The following is a 16,991-nucleotide window of genomic DNA, read 5'->3' as shown; positions in this document are numbered from 1 at the left end:
GTGAGGGGCGGGCAGTAAACTGTACTTTGATCAATGAAAGACCCGTAGCCAGCTAGACACAGGTCAGCTTGATAATTATCTTTTTGAGATGATAAAAAAAAGTAGAGTGAATTGGCCCAATCACACTGTATAAAAGGCAGCACCTGGGCATGAAGGCTCATCCCACGTACTTGACCAGCTAGATGAAGGTAAGAGCTGTTTTACTACATGTCTAGAGCTGTTTTACGAGTGTGGACTGATGATAGACTTTTAATTAAGTGTGCTGCTTTGCAAGTAAATTGAGAGGGGTCATCATACGGTACTTTACTTGAAACAGTTTAATCAATATTAACCCATTTAGGCCTGACGTCGAAATTAAAAAAATGTCTTCTATGGCTTTGCCTACTCATTTGGTAATCTCGTCTCGAAAACTCCTGGGAAACCAGAATAGGTAATCATAGCCCACATTTGGAGCTATGGCTCATGGACTTCTGACTTATGTTGGTATTTTAACACCTGTTGTCCAGGACAATAGGTGGCATTTAATATAGTTAATTATGTAATATGTAATTGTAGTATGTAATTGTAAACCCAATTCTTGTTAGATGGGAAGATTATTGACACATGAGACAGTTCACACCAAATATGATATCGGTCTTCTACAGGAATACACTATGCTTTTGTCTAACACTATGAGAACAAGCTGGTTGAATTTCATTCAACTTGCTTCTCATTTTGTATTGTGTATTGTCTTTTGGATGCACTGCTGCTGAAATTTCAATAGCTGCAAGTAGGCATGTAATAGGCTATATCGATATTAATCCCGGCGATATTAATCGATTTAACAAACACAACTTTTTTTAGAGGGGGAGATGAGTCACACAAAAAAAATCTGGAAAATATCTTTTGTTTAAAATATCATGAGAAATCGTATCGTGAACCTCATATCGTGATGCGAATCGTATCGTGAGTTAAGTGAATCGTTAAGTGTATGCCTAGCTGCAAGTTAATCTACTGTCTGATAGGCAATTAACACCATTATGCCTTGCAGGTGTTTGAGTTTTGGCTACTAATACTCATTTACTTTTACTGCTAATTTCTTCAAGTATAGGTTTTGCATGATGTGCTATTGTAATGGGAATAGTTTTACATTGTGGTATTTTTGGGACGAATTGTATACGCCCACAGCTTCATACCTGAATTGTATTATGAACGGCCTTTATGAACGGCCTATTTCATTCAAGTTTTTTAACCTGGACATTTCCCAGAGTATCATTTGTCAGTGTTCCTTGTTTAAATCGTTTAAATGCGATTCATATGTATTGTCATGGTCCGTCACTAGTCCACAGACCATGTCTCCTCCCTGGCCACTCCCACATTCCATTCCTTCACACTGCAGTCCTCTTCACTCACCTGTCTCCAATTCATGAGCATTTGTGCCTGTCGTAGACATGCGCAGAGCAAGTTCAGTCAGGGAACCTCAGTCAGCGCGCCGGCCGTTAATTGGGCCACCGCAGCATAATCCACATGATTCACTCAGCCAATCACAGCTCACCCCATCTCTCATACCGGCTACTTGAACCAGAGGTTTGCGTTCCTCTGCCTTCTTGCTTGCCCACTGCTGCTGTATCAACGTGCTGCTGTCATACAACCTGCGCTCAATTCTGCTTGCTGCTGCTTATTGTATACTGTGCGCTGCGTATACAAAGTGCTCACCCACCTCCACCCCAGCTACCACCTGTCGTTTTGGATCTACTGTTTTAGGTACGGGGGGATTCAGAGTCCCTATGGTCGGGACTGATGCGCTTGATCCTGAGTACCTAAAAAGCAGATCCAATACATCGCCAAACCAAAATAAATATATTGCATTGATTATCTTATATTCAATAAATATATATATTACATCCTCCTTGAGTTGTCTGACTGAACCTCTTTAGCCCACCTGTGAACATTTTGCCATTTTACCTGCTCCCTATATAACTGGACTCTTTGCACGCTGTCAGAACATTTGTCATTGTTCCCTGAGTTCCTGGTTTTGTTGTTCTTCTAAGGTTTGCTTTTTGGACTCTACTACTACTACTGGCTTGTACTCTGTTTTGTTTTGCACTTTTTAGTTTTATTTTGTACATTTGGACTTTTGGCTCTCCTGAGTTTCCTGAGCTTACAGCTACTACTCATTTGTTTGTTTACCCTTTTCTGCCTTGGACTTAAATAAATCTTTTGAGTGGCAAAGGGCACTAAAGCTAGTGCAGAGATGCAACTCCAAAAAGTACTGTTGCACAGAACACCATGTTGAATATTGGAAAGTGGAAACGGACGGCTAGCAAACCCATTTTTATATTGAAACCCTTCATCTCAGATGTATGCTGCATGGACACTGTATTTAATTTCTATATATGCCAAATGGTTGAATTTGCCTGGTAAGTGTTGTTTGTGTTGCAGCTCAGCTCCAGTTCCAACATGGTACACAGAGTGGCAGTGATCGGGGCAGGCCCCTCTGGCCTCAGCAGCATAAAGGCTTGTCTGGAGGAGGGCATGGTGCCCACCTGCTTTGAAAGCAGTGACGACATGGGTGGACTGTGGAAGTTCAAGGCAAGGCTAATGGGGGAATGGCTCTATTATTATACTACTGTAGAGCCAGTACAGAAACTGTGCTCAGCATTAAAGTGGCACTATGTAACTTCTTTTAATGAATAAAATGCTTGTGTCCAATGATCTGTATGGTGGAGTATACTATTAATTCGTTTAGTCTCCTGTCTGTGCTTCTGTTATTTAGATTGTGTCAAAGGTCACTCATTTCTCACCTAAACATGGGATCTGCCATGAATTTTGACCTGATGGTCAAGATTCAATTTATCCCCTGAGCAAGCAGACTATGGTAAAAAAAAATGTCAGCAGAAAAGCTGTTTCAAATCTGTGGTAGAAGAAGTTACATAGTGCAGCTTTTATTTCTTCATAAAATGCATATTTTCAGGATGACATATTTTCAGCATGACTTATTCATAATTTAAATTGTTTAATATTATATTTGTAGTTTTCAATTTCTAACCACTTTGTTGCTTTGAAAGTGTACCTGATGGGTATATAAAGTGGACACTGGACAGATGCCGACATCATTGACCAAAAACTGTTCTTCTCCAGGAAGTGTCGGAGCCTGAGAGAGCCAGCATCTACCGCTCCCTGACCATCAACATCTCCAAGGAGATGATGTGTTACAGTGACTTCCCCATCCCTGCCGACTACCCAAACTACATGCACCATTCTAAGATCCTCAAATACTTCAGGATGTACGCAGAGCACTTCAAACTGCTCCAACACATCCGCTACCAGGTAACTTAAGACCCACATCATCATGCCATAATCACTGTCGGGAAACCTTATATATCTATTTTCATTAACGCATCATACTACGTAGCCGCAAGCTGAGCTCAAAATGTGGTGTGAATCGACGCATTTTGAGCTTGTATCTGCTACTTTTGATTTGCTTTTTTATTTGAATACTGAATATATACTGAAATATGAGGTTTCTATCCGACAGACGCTGTACAGATTTATCAAATGGGCTTTAGATCCTTCTCTCGTGTATATAATTTACTTGTATCCCATTGTGATATTTATGTCACAATGGTTGTGACTCTCAACTGCTACTTAAAGAAATGGATATCAAAATTACCTGGGACTGGACTTTTTGTTTCCATTTCAGACCTCTGTGAAAAGCGTCAAACAGCGGTCAGACTATGCCCGCACCGGCCAGTGGGAGGTGGTGACCGAGAACAAGAACGGACAGGAGGAGAGGCATGTCTTTGATGCAGTCATCTGCTGTGCCGGCCATTACACCTACCCTCATTTACCACTGAAAGACTTCACAGGTGAATGCAATATAATGTATGTTTTCTTTTTTTAATCAATATGTTATTGTTTTTAAACAAAATTATAAAAATCCCTGGAGGATGAGACACTTGATGAAGGTCCAGGGGGACTAAAACGTCTGTCAATTTGAATAAAAGATGCTGCTGAGCAAGAGCAGTATGCAAGCTTTTTGTTCATAATTGCTTCAGTTGTCACTGACCAACGCACCTGCATCTGAACAAAGTGGATGTGCGACTATTTCCTTTGCATAAACGTATAAGACATGACAAGACAAATTTTACACAATGTTTAGATATATTTTGCACTGAAGCAGAAACAAAAATGCTACAGCTATTTCCATTATCATCCTTTCGAAGCATGTCGGGCACGTTAAGAGTTGGGTAAAAGGTCCAAACCCTATCATAGAATTATCTTTTCCTCTTCGAAATATAAGTTATCCTTTCAAATGTCTATCTTGACTGTAGTGAAATCACATAATGGAGCCATCACTTTTTACCGTCCGTAAATAACTTGTGTGTGCACGTGTGTTGCAGGAATTGAGACATTTGAGGGGAAGTATTTTCACAGCTGGGACTACAAGGGGCCTGAGGACATGCATGGGAAGAGAGTGGTGGTCATCGGCATCGGCAACTCCGGTGGTGACATTGCTGTCGAAGGCAGCAGAGTGGCAGAGGAGGTTGGGAATTCATCTTCATTCATATACTGTATACTGTGTGATTGACCTAAGATATAGTGGTTCTCAGCCTTTTCTGGATCAGGGCCCACTTGAAAATCTTAAGGGGTCTTCAATGTTTTTCAGGCCAGTACCCCACGGGATAGCTGAGAAAGGGCTGAAGCTAGCCTCGTGTATACAGCGATACCAATATCACTGCGTGGATATTAGTCTCATCCCTCTCAGTATTTGATTTATTTCGCAATGTCCCGCCCCATATTTGCATATACTGGCCCCTGGTTGGTTATAGCCTGGCTCTAAACTAATCGGCTCGTCACCATTTTGGCCATGAAGTCCTCCCACAATTGAGAGGGGCCAGACTTAATCTGCCTGCCCTGGGGCATTGCAAAGGCAGATGAAGGCTGGCTACGCAAGGCTAGGATGAAGCAGCCAGGGACCCCCACTATATTGTATAAAATTGTGTTGCAGATTACACTTTTTCATAGTTTCATAGACTTGACAGCATTATCATCAGTGTATTCGTATTTCATAATGATTCATGTTAATATTATATGTATTTTCCGACATTTAAGTTAACTTAACTGTCACTACTTTTTAACCTTCACCTTTCACTCTGTAGGCTACTTGTTCTGCTTTTCCCTCTACACCAAACCTCTTTGCAACACAACCCATCTACAAGCTCTCAATGCCTTGCAGCGAGACAGGCGTTGCCAATTATTTGTCTCCCACTTGTAATCTCCTCATGGCCTATGAGAATCGGTGGCATAAGCTATAACAGTTAGCTTTAGCTATATGATTAAATGTGTTAGCTGCTAACCCATTTAATCATCCATCTCTCTGTTTCCTCTGAAGATGTACATGAGCACTCGTCGTGGTGCGTGGGTCATCCGCCAGGTGTCGGACAACGGCGTGCCGGTGGACATGCAGTGGAACACGCGCTTCATCCATATCCTGTTCCAGCTGCTGCCCATGAGGATGATCAACTCCATAGGCGAGGGCATACTCAACGCCATGTATGACCACACCATGTACGCGCTGAAGCCCAAGCACAGGTAACACTTGTAACAACTGTTTATCTTATCACGTAAAGTCATAATGGTCTGTTCTTTGCTGGTAGATGCCTTTGTTTTGTGTAGCCATTTTTATTCAGCAGATGTACAAGCTCACAACCCGTCACTTTGTTTGTTTGACATGCATCTGAAAGTTTCAGAATGGGGGGGGGGGTTTCTGTGGCCAAATGTATATCAATTTGGGGGTCCTTGGCACAAAGTCCCCCTCTTTCTACAGTGCGAGTCCTGTATGTCAAGACTCAATTGTCCATGTAACACTTAATAACGAGCCTATCCATCTATCGTCCGTTGAGCATACATATGTGGACACATTCCTCTGTGCTCACATTTTTGTGGACAAGGAATGTGACCTATTGACCCCTGCAGGGTTGGAATGAGCTCCCACCACATAATAAAAATAAATCAAGCTTTAAAAAGAAATTGAATGCAGCGATGATTAGGAAAGAAATTATGTTTAGCTTGTAGAGTGTTTGATTTCAATTGTTAATACAGTAATAGGATATACAATGTTTAGTTTGTAGTTTATAATTTGTAATGTACAGATTGTAATTTATAGAAGGTATTTTTCCCCCTTATGTATTTTTTGGGTCGGACTTAATTCTAATGCAGTATAATGGCAATAGTTTTCCAGAAAACATTGCAAGGTGTTTCTTTTAATAATCTGCCTCTAAATGCGATGGGTGGTGGGTGGTTGTTCATTGCCACTGCTAACAGGCTGTTCAGCCAGATCCCAGTGATCAACGATGACCTGCCCATGAAGATCCTGTCTGGGAGTGTGGTCATCAAGCCAAACGTGAAGGAGATCCGGGGCTCTACTGTTGAGTTTGAGGATGGCACTGTTGTCGAGAAGGTCGGAAGAATGCTTTGCTTTCTAGATAAGAGTTTATTGACGATATCAAGCATGAATATATGTATCAGTTTGAGCCATTGCGGCTAAAAGCTCAAATTTCACCCTTTGTTCCAGGTGGATACCATTGTGTTTGCCACAGGATACAGCTACGGGTTCCCCTTTCTTCCCTCCAGCATTCTGCACAAATCTGGTCATCGTGTGGCTCTGTACAAGCATGTGTTCCCCCCCACCCTGGAACATCCTACCCTGGCTGTGGTGGGCTTCATTCATGCCCTGGGAGCCATCATGCCTCAGGCTGAGATGCAGGCTCGCTGGGCCACGAGAGTCTTCAAAGGTGAGGAGTCCATATACCGTATTTATAATTAAAATATAAACGGCGTGGTGCCAAGGATGTGTATAGTCGTCTTTACTTCCTTTTTTAATGATATAAAACTGGATCGCTGTAATCAGTTTAGTTATGAAAAGAGAGGACTTTGCCACATATATCTCAGTTTACTGTCTGTTGTTCCACAGGGTTAAATAAGCTGCCTTCCAGCCAGGCCATGATAAAGTCTGTCGATCGTGACACCGAGGACATGGGCAAAAAGTATGAACTATATTTTGCAATATTATAACCACCAATAAAGTGTAGGTACAGTATGCTCAAACTGACTTAATTCCACCTGGGAAACAATAGTTGTATTATTCTTATGCATCTGCTCTACAGAAAGGGTCTCTAACCCCCTTTAGAAATGTGCAGATACCCTGTATAGACTTAAACTGTATGTTTTGAGAAGTTGCACCACCCCTCACTAAATTTAGCCTAGTTGTATATTTAATGGCTTAAGCTTTTAAACTATGACCAGGCCACTTGGTGTGAGGTGGTGCAACTAGCTCCGGGGGGCCCCAAAATTATTTGGGGTCCCGAACCCCAGTTTGGGAACCACCCCTCAACTGCTGTATATTGACCGACAATCGCACTCACTTTCTTATCTTGCCTCCTCATAGCTTCAATGTATCCAAACTGACACCCATTCAAGTGGATTTTGTCAGCTACATGGATGACCTAGCTGGTGAGATTGGAGCTCGACCCAGCCTCCCCTGGCTCTTCTTCACAGACTATCCACTGTTTAAGAGGATTCTGTGGGGGCCCGTAACAATGTACCAGTACCGTGTGATGGGAGCACGGAAATGGGACGGAGCCCGTCGAGCCATCTTCACGCAGTTTGACCGCATGCTCCAGCCCCTGAAAACAAGAAAGGTGAGCAGTTGGTTGCCGTTTGCCCCTCTCTAATCCACTGTTTTCCAGTGGGTCAGGACTGACCTTGTGGGTCACCGAACAGAACATCCCCCTCTTTTCGTTTCCTACAACAATCACACGTGTGAAGTGATAATGACATCATCAGACACTATGATGTAAAATTGTCCGTTCATTGTCAATAGGAAATACGCTTACACTAAAAGCTGGACAAGTGCCCCTCAAAATTATTAAGTTAAAGTTAAAAAAAACCCGAATCTGTTATCCATAAATGAATTAAAAATGGAGTAGAGCCCTTGGCGGCCCCAATCAACTTTAATATTCAGTGGTTTTCACTTTTCAAACGACTAATTCGGTATAATTGAATATGTGCCCTGTCTCTTGCCAGGTGGAAGAGCCTGAGAAGTGCATTGCTGGCCGTCTGATCAAGTGGAGCCTGACTGTCATGGCCGGAGGAGCTGTTGTCTACTACATCCATGCCCGTGATCCCTCCACCTTCCCTACCCTCCTGGCCAGACTCCGTCCACAGACAATCTGACCCGTGATCCCTCCACCTTCCCTACCCTCCTGGCCAGACTCCGTCCACAGACAATCTGACCCGTGATCCCTCCACCTTCCCTACCCTCCTGGCCAGACTCCATCCACAGACAATCTGACCCGTGATCCCTCCACCTTCCCTACCCTCCTGGCCAGACTCCGTCCACAGACAATCTGAACATACTATACTTATTCCATGACATGAAAGTGCCAACTCTTGAAGAACCACTGTGCAAAGTTATTGGCTCAGACTTGCAGGATTAACATCAATGATGCATCTCATTCTGTATAAATGTCTGCATTAGGAGCTAAAGTGAACTTTGTCTTTCACTTGCATTTATGAACCAGAATAAGCTTTATTACTATTCCTCCCACAGGTTATGGGGGATGATTATTGGGTATCCTTATATGAACATGTTAATCAATTACTAGTTCCAGCCTGTAACTGATTACCCTTGTCAGTGACTGGCGTTCATCACATTTTCACAAGGGCCTACTGACGTGTTGGGATAAATTTACAGGCTTTACAAAAACACTTTTATACAAAGAACTAAACTGACAGGCACTTGACTCTTGTAGCACACTATTTAATTTATAACTGTATTTTTCTAATGTCCATGTACATACTGCAAACTGTCTAAATAAATTGTTTAACCCCTTTGTCCACATTTTGTAGAACGGTTTTATTTTGGTAAACGATAAGAGTAAAACAATAACGGCACATTTACAAAATAAAAAAACAGGCATAGTCGAGGTGACAATGGATCGACGTGACACCAAATGTCTTTGTTTTACAATAATTGTAGTTTATTTGCACGTTTAGAGATCACCTTAGTTGTAATGTCGTCCCCTGACAAGGACTGGTCCAATGTTACCGACTTTGATCCAATGTCGTTCCAAACAATATTAAAACGTATTTCTTTGGGGCGAACAAGAAACTGTCTTCACAATTTATTTGAATTGCCATTTCTTTCTCAGCCTAGTGGGAATGTGTGTGGCTGTGCATAATTTGATGGAAATTGCATGGTGTTCATGATTTGAGGCATTTTGTTCAAAACGGACCAATCCTGCAAATTTTGGAAGGCAATCTTATAGCCAAGGTCCGTGTTGATCACATGACTATAGAGATAGTGTATACCGATTTGTGTGTATGGATAAAATGTGTACGTAATATAAAGAAATGTGTTTTGCAATAATCTGCCTCATGGTGGCGCTATAATAGGCCGTTGGGGCAGAGGTTCGTCGTTGGCATCCAGGGAGTGTGTGTGCAGTTTGGCATTGACCGGCCAACGGTGCCGGAGATTAGCTGTACGCAGACGGACGGACACACACACACACACACACTCACGGACGGACATACGGACACACACGGATGGAGTGCAATATACTCTCCCCATGCCTTTGGCTGGTGGAGGCAATAAAGGGCTGTTGCCTAGGAATGCCTAGGAATAGTAGGAATCATGAGTTTGCACAATGTTAATGGGTTAATGCACCATGAAGTTTCTATTTTCTGCAGCACTGCCCAGATGGTTTCTTGGATCTTGAACAGGAGCCACTCATATGGCAGAAGGACAGATTTTATATGAGATTTTATCTGACCTCCTTCCTAAATTATTCATGGCCTGCCAGTATATATGAGTGTTTTAAAATTAACCTGAACAGAGGATTTCTAACTGCTAGTGGCTGGGGAAAGAAAGGCTTTTTTCTTTTTCCATAAGGCTGAATTGTTTTTTGTTTTGTGCACAGTACAGATGAATGACTTACATTTGGCTACATGTCCAACAAAAGACTATCGATGTCGTAAAATGATAAATTCTTACGTGACTATATGGTCCAAAGGATGAGAGGAGATGAACGAAGTCAGGTCTTTTCACATTTTCAAATATGGTCCCCTTTGAAAAACATTTGGACACCCTTGCCATATGATGTAATAAACACCACATACTGTAGGCCTGCTGTCATAGAATGTAGAGAGATTAGTCCACAACATTATATTAAATTGCATTTTTATCGCGCTTTTCTATGCACTGCTTACTCAAAGTGCTTACAATGGTTAATTAATTCACACATTAGGAGGTGAAGTGACAAACGGTCATCGCCAGCGTCCTCACTTCCCACACCAATGGTGGCAAGCTAGCACCGACCGACTCATTGGAGGCAATGTAGGGTTCAGTGCCTTGCCCAAGGACACTTTGACATGTGGACAGATCAGCCCAGGATTGAACTGGAAACATCACGGTTCCCATCTGGTCTCTGCAGCCACTCTACCCACGAGCCACTGCCACCAACATAGTACTCTGCACACATTATAGTGAAATGTTTGACTGAAAGACTCAAGTCAACGTATTTCTGTCTCCGAAACCAGAATAGGGATATATTCAACCATAGATTTGCAATTCAATTTTAATATCGGAAATATTTATTTTGGTCAAAAGGTGGTGCTGTTTTTTATTTAGGGTATTCTGTCTAGACGGTCTAGACATCAAATAAAGGGTTAACAAAGGCTTCCTCTGTTTTCCTTTTTAGTTAGTTTTCAGACATTCATACTGTTTGTGAGGAGTGGACACATGCTATACAGATTCCAACTGTGAGAAGGTGAGTGTTCAGGGAAGATACAGAACATTCTGATAAGATAGAAAATTCTGCAAAGTAAAAACATTTTTACCTCACCAACAGGGTTAGAGTCTGACTGACTGACTGACTGAAAAGTTAATGTGCAACAAAACATATCTAGTGACTCTAGTCTAGAGGCTTCTCCTGCACAACAAGCTTACCTGCACAGTGCACACAAGCCTCAGGGGTATACTGTAGGTAAGAACAGATGTCTTTAATTTCATGCATTGATCATGATGTTGTGTAACATGTGTTAAGTTAATGATTACATGTTGATGACCTCAGTGGAGGTGGGATCACAAAGTATGGGTGTTATTGAAACCCAGCATTACTTGCCTTTGGATTAATTGTCCTCCCTTTTCTTTATTTTATTTTTCCTTTATTTTATTTTATTTGAGATATTCTATAAACAATCATCTTGTTCTTTTTACCTTTGATCCCTCTCTAACCCAATTTAACGTGACATAACATACTGCACTAACATGCATTCTGATTGCTTTTTCTATTCCCTTAATTGTTTTCTCCTAGCACTAATTCCTTTACACTTTGTAAGTCACTATAGATGAAACTGTCTGTTAAATGCCTAAATTGTAGCTAGCTGTCATTGTTATTAGGGATGACACAAAGTCTTAGCAGGAAATGAACTTCGGACACTATTTTCATACTTTTTTATTTTTTTCCTGTCTCTCTTTTTCATGACCTTCTTGACGAAAAGTCTCAATATGTTGCTGACACCAACTGTTTCAGTGGGCATTGTTATAAACATGATCGCCCATGTCTGTGTACTTGAACATGAGACACAGTGTACTTGATATGTATTGTGTACTGCCTGAACTGTAGCATACTTTATACTGTAGTTAGGCTACGAGAGACATCTCAGACAGCAAGGTCAGCCTTGCTGCAGTAGGCACGTTATTATGTCTGATATCTTGTTGTCACGTCATTATGATCCAGCACTATATATGTTCCTGTTTGTGTAATAAACTTGGTGAACCTTTAGCGTGATACTGTCTCGTGTCCCGTTATTTGTTCTCCCGGGCCCGCCGCCGCAGTCGTCGTACCAAAGGAATAATTCAACTGGATTGTCACACACCACCCAGCCTGCACACACACCACCCAGCCTGCACACACACCACCCAGCCTGCACACACTACCTGTCTGCCAGAACCAGACTAGGGTCCAATTAGAGTTTACAACAGGCATTAAAACTGCCCTTCCCTGTGCAGGTGAACGATGGTCCGGCGCGTGGCAGTGATCGGAGGTGGCAGTTCAGGTCTGGTCTGCATCAAGACATGTCTGGATGAGGGATTGGAACCGGTTTGCTTTGAGAGCAGTGATGACATCGGTGGTCTGTGGAAGTTTAAGGTGGGTGAGGGCACAACCTTTTAATGGCAGAGCAGGTGAGAGATGGAGAAGATATAGAGGATAAAGATAGGGAGGATGAGATGTGACACTGCAGAGTCAAATGCAAGCTATTGCATGGACAGATATGAACTTGTTGAGCCACCAGGGTGACCTGTGAGGACATAGATTTAAGACATATTTGCCATTTCCTCACTGGGGGAGATAATCCAAAAGATTGGCATTCATTATGCACAACAAATGACTGATAGACTATGGGCGGCTGTGGCTGAAGAGGTAGTACGTCTGATTGGGGAACAGAAGGTTCCATCTCCGGCTACTCCTGTGTTAATGTCCAAGTGTCCTTAAGAGTGGGGATAAACGAATAAGATAAAAGTTATAATAATAATAATAATAATAATAATAATAATAATGAGGGTAATAATAATAATAATACAACATTGAATAAATATAAGATATAAAATAAATTACCTTTGACATAATCTAAATGTCTCATTAGTAGATATATTACTAATATCTACTAATATCTTCGTCTTCAATGTTTGTGTTAACACAATGTTTGTGTTTACAAACCCTCAAAGATGGACATAGGAAAGAATGTTGCATAGTGCCACTTTAAGGCCCTGGCTATCTTACACCTGTACAACACAAAGCAGCGGTGCAACGAGGCAGGTGTCATTTTCATGCCCTGCACACATGTGTAATTACCATACGGTACTTGCCCTTATCTAGTCCTAAAAGTTGGTGTGCTCTGGCGCATTGCTATCTTAGGTGCAGTGAGAAAAGTCAGAATGTGATTGTACTTTAGACTGTCTAAAGCAGTGCATGGTTCTCAACCTGGGGGTCAGGACCCCCAGGGGGGGGTCAGTCCCCAGATGATTGTGAAGTGACCATTTAAGGACTGTTAAGACCTTTTAAAGGTCCTGAAGTGTCCTGAAAAGGTTGCGAACTGCTAGTTTAAAGTCTAGCGCAGTTCCTCACTCTACTAATCGTTGACACGATTGCCTGGCCTGCTCCTGTCTGTGTCCACATGCAGGAGTCACCTGAGCCAGAACGTTCTAGTATCTACCGCTCACTGGTGGTCAACACCTCCAAGGAGATGATGTGTTTCAGTGACTTCCCCATGCCTGCTGATTATCCAAACTACCTGCACAACTCCCAACTGCTGCAGTACTTCAGGCTGTATGCTGAACATTTTGACCTGTGCAGGCACATTCGTTTCCAGGTTATTCTCCTCTAATAATCCCACTGTTCCCCCTCCGTATACACTCCTGCTGCTACCGCAACTTTCTTTGTTTCTAATATAATGTCATGTCTTCTCCTACTTCCTTCTTATTTGAAATATTTAGTTGCATCTGCACATCATCATATCCACTTATAGACACATGCAATATCCTTACTTTGTTGTCCCACAAATCTTTAAACATAGGACATAGGATCTTATTCTTCTACAAAGCTCCAATTGATTGGAATGATCTTCTTCAATCTCTTGAGTCTTAGATCCATTACATCTTTCTGTCGCTTCAGGACTTCACTACCTGCATTCACGCTTTGATACAACTTGTTTATGCTTTTAAATTGACTACCAATAAGATCATTATTATAAGGTACTTGTAAGGATACTGTACTTGTATTTGTACTGTACCCTTATTTATTTACCCTTAAATATTATATATTTGTGTGTAAGGGTTCATATAACTTCATGGGTATGTTCTTGTACCTGTCTTTAAGACCACAGTGCGAAGCGTAAGGCAAAGGCCAGATGTCTCTGCGTCTTGCCAGTGGGAAGTGGTGACCGAAAACAAAGTTGGGCAGGAAGAGAGGCACGTCTTTGATGCAGTTCTGGTGTGTTCAGGCCATTACACACACCCTGTCTTACCCCTAGAAGACTATCCAGGTCCGTACACAAACCAAATCAGACGTACCGTATTCACCTTTTCCACTCAAATTAGGCACAGTATACAAAGACAGTTAAAGTTATTGTGATATTTGATGTACATGATGAGTTGAGTATAATTATGTCACGTTGAAGGAGACTTTCCCCCGAAAGCTTAAGGACAACCCCTGTGTTCCACCCCAGGCTCTGAAACATTTCCTGGAAGGTGCCACCACAGCTGGGAATACAAAGATGCAGAGGACTTCAGAGGGAAGAGGGTTGTGGTGGTTGGCATCGGAAACTCAGCCGGAGACATTGCTGTGGAGATTAGCAGGTCTGCAGACAAGGTGAGGTGGAAGAAGAACAGAAAAGCACAACTTTAGTCATTAGTTACTGCAGGGTTAGGCTTGTTTTATACTGCGCACACTGACAGACCTAAAATAGCCACCCTACTGTACAAGCTGATGCGGCACGTTGTGAACTTGTAGATCGGCCATTATTGGTGAGCGACAATGGCACCCAAATACTGCCTTGTGGTTGTATGCCTTCAGCCAATTACTTGCCGTTTGTATCTGTCTCTGTTCAAACTACCATTCAGTCGATGAAGACTTTTCAAGAATTTAATTATCATGTTTTGTGAGATCACCGTGACCTGGATATTTTATCACCTACTTCTAATAAGTTCATCCTTGAGTCCAAGTGGACATTCATGCCAAATGTCATGACATTCTCCTCAAGGCATTCCTGAGATAACAGAAAAACATAGACAGTGCCTGTGCCTGCCTTGATCTGGCCACAGCTGTGGGGGCTGGTGGAGGTACAATCAGACTTGTTTAGGTGACTAATTCTATTTAGCCTCCCAGGTCCAAATTAATAATTAGACGACCAGCATGAAAATCAGTTACCAGAATTATGTTATCGGTTCATCTATTGATTATACTTTCATTCAAGTCTTAAAAGTTATTTTAGCAAGCTATGATTACGTTATTTGAGCTATTGTTAACACACTCTTTGTGGTAGTCGTCCAGTGTTGCCCTAGGAAAAGGTGTTCTCGTGACACAGATTGTGAAGTACAGTAATCTGAGAAGAATGGAAGCTTTCACAACCAAAAAACAAGCCCCTCGGACCCTTAGTATTGTCAATGGAATTTGAGACTATGCGCATCCAATGATCAAAAGAATTTCAAGATAATCGTCAGCTGGCACTTAGTACCTTTCTGCATCATATTTCCTTTCAGACATTCCTCAGTACACGCCAGGGCGCCTGGGTGATTGGTCGAATGTCCAACTCTGGGCTTCCTCTGGACATGACATTTATCACCAGGTTCAGCCAAATCCTGACCCGACTACTACCAAAGGCTCTGGTGAACTGGGTGGCAGAGAGAGATTTGAACCACAAATATGACCACAGTTTATATGGGCTGAAGCCCAAACACAGGTGACTATATTGCAACTTTGATAGAAGACACATTTGGCTACTAGCACAGATCTGTCTATGATTCGGCTATGAGAATGAGAGCCTGAGAGCTACAAGGCATTAGGTATCCATATTTTGGGCATTATAAGCAAAATGTTTCAAAAAGCTCACATTTAATCAATAGATTAGTAGTGTATCCCTACAGCTCTTCTTCTCACCATTGTTGTTGTTTTTGTGATTTACATTGCCATTTTCCCCAGGCTTTTAGAGAAGAATCCTATGATCAATGATGAGCTTCCTGGTCGAATCCTTCAGGGGGCGCTGGTGATGAAAACTGACCTGAAGAGCTTCCAGAGCTCTGGACTTGAGTTTGGCGATGGCACAGTGGAGGAGAATATTGACGCTGTGGTCTTCTGTACCGGCTATCATTTCACTTTCCCATTCCTGCCTCCATCTCTGGCTGAGGGGCCCGGAGGAGAGGTGACCTTGTACAAGTAGGTGCATGATGTTGTAAATACAGTGTGCTATTACTGTCAACTTTCACTGTCATGTATTATCACAAGTTAAAATCATCATCGATTTTACAGACGCATGTTCCCGCCTTCTCTAGAGCGCCCCACTCTGGCCGTCTTGGGCCTGTTTCAAACAAAAGGACCGATTATGCCCGCAGTGGAGATGCAGGCCCGATGGGCTGTCAAGGTCTTCGCTGGTAAACGGATCTGACCACACGCACACGCACACACACACACACACACACACACACACACACACACACACACAGTCACACACACTTTTATGTACGTAGGCCTAAAAATGGCAATTGTCTTTGTTTTGTTTTTTAGGTCTGAACAATCTTCCGTCCAAGGAGTCCATGTTGAGTGTCATCGAGTATGAGATGAAGAGAAGCATGAGGGGGTATAGTTAACAATGTGACAAATATAAGCTGATGTTTTCTGATGCTGCTGAACCAGTTAAAATGATTTGCTTTAGAAAGGGCATTTCACTAGAAAGATATATTGTTGATTTATTCTGGAAAAAATGCATCATGTAAAACACAGTGACGAGCTATGATCTTGTAGATCTGTTATTTTTGAGGAAAAACATTTGTGGAAATCTCTGAATTAAGCAAACATTTCAAATCTTTGTTCTGACGGGTCCCTGGAACTAAATATTTTTAAATTGTGGTCTACGGGTCTATTGGGGGTCCTTGACATGAAGGACCACTGATATTATACAGTAGCAACATAGTTTTTTCTAGAATTTAGAAGAACTTTGTAGAATCTGCCTCAGATATGTCTTAATGGGTTAAACATCTTTAAGAAGCTGATTTGTAGTTTGAATGTGTCCTTCACAGGCCCATGTTTACAGTACACTCATTTTGTTATAATGGCCGATCACTTTATCCATGTTTCTGCCTTTTTTCTCAGCTACTCTTGTCCACGACAGGCTGCCCTCCTGGTGGACTACATATCCTACCTGGATTTCATGGCTGAAGAGGTCAGTCCACA

The 16,991-nt window shown here is 42.1% G+C and overlaps 1 protein-coding gene across 1 annotated transcript in view; it reads left to right on the top strand.

Moving 5' to 3' along the window:
* Nucleotides 1–2,439: 2,439 nt before the first annotated feature.
* LOC308320183 (uncharacterized protein) overlaps nucleotides 2,440–16,991 on the top strand; it is a gene marked incomplete at its 5' end in the record, with an annotated part of 34,067 nt that continues 19,515 nt past the window's right edge. Inside the window, 19 exons of the mRNA XM_080770501.1 lie at nucleotides 2,440–2,571; nucleotides 3,121–3,309; nucleotides 3,683–3,848; nucleotides 4,383–4,525; nucleotides 5,375–5,574; nucleotides 6,307–6,442; nucleotides 6,557–6,776; nucleotides 6,956–7,028; nucleotides 7,430–7,682; nucleotides 8,068–8,205; nucleotides 12,063–12,194; nucleotides 13,228–13,416; nucleotides 13,923–14,088; nucleotides 14,272–14,449; nucleotides 15,277–15,504; nucleotides 15,744–15,977; nucleotides 16,071–16,192; nucleotides 16,326–16,398; nucleotides 16,911–16,980. Of these exons, the coding sequence (XP_080626627.1) occupies nucleotides 2,440–2,571; nucleotides 3,121–3,309; nucleotides 3,683–3,848; nucleotides 4,383–4,525; nucleotides 5,375–5,574; nucleotides 6,307–6,442; nucleotides 6,557–6,776; nucleotides 6,956–7,028; nucleotides 7,430–7,682; nucleotides 8,068–8,205; nucleotides 12,063–12,194; nucleotides 13,228–13,416; nucleotides 13,923–14,088; nucleotides 14,272–14,449; nucleotides 15,277–15,504; nucleotides 15,744–15,977; nucleotides 16,071–16,192; nucleotides 16,326–16,398; nucleotides 16,911–16,980 (3,042 nt within the window). The remainder of the gene's footprint in view (nucleotides 2,572–3,120; nucleotides 3,310–3,682; nucleotides 3,849–4,382; nucleotides 4,526–5,374; nucleotides 5,575–6,306; nucleotides 6,443–6,556; nucleotides 6,777–6,955; nucleotides 7,029–7,429; nucleotides 7,683–8,067; nucleotides 8,206–12,062; nucleotides 12,195–13,227; nucleotides 13,417–13,922; nucleotides 14,089–14,271; nucleotides 14,450–15,276; nucleotides 15,505–15,743; nucleotides 15,978–16,070; nucleotides 16,193–16,325; nucleotides 16,399–16,910; nucleotides 16,981–16,991) is intronic.

The sequence above is a fragment of the Protomyctophum bolini genome, assembly GCF_963924005.1.
Source record: "Protomyctophum bolini genome assembly, chromosome: 8".
Taxonomy (NCBI): Eukaryota; Metazoa; Chordata; class Actinopteri; order Myctophiformes; family Myctophidae; genus Protomyctophum; species Protomyctophum bolini.
This window is presented reverse-complemented; position numbering and strand designations above follow the sequence as displayed.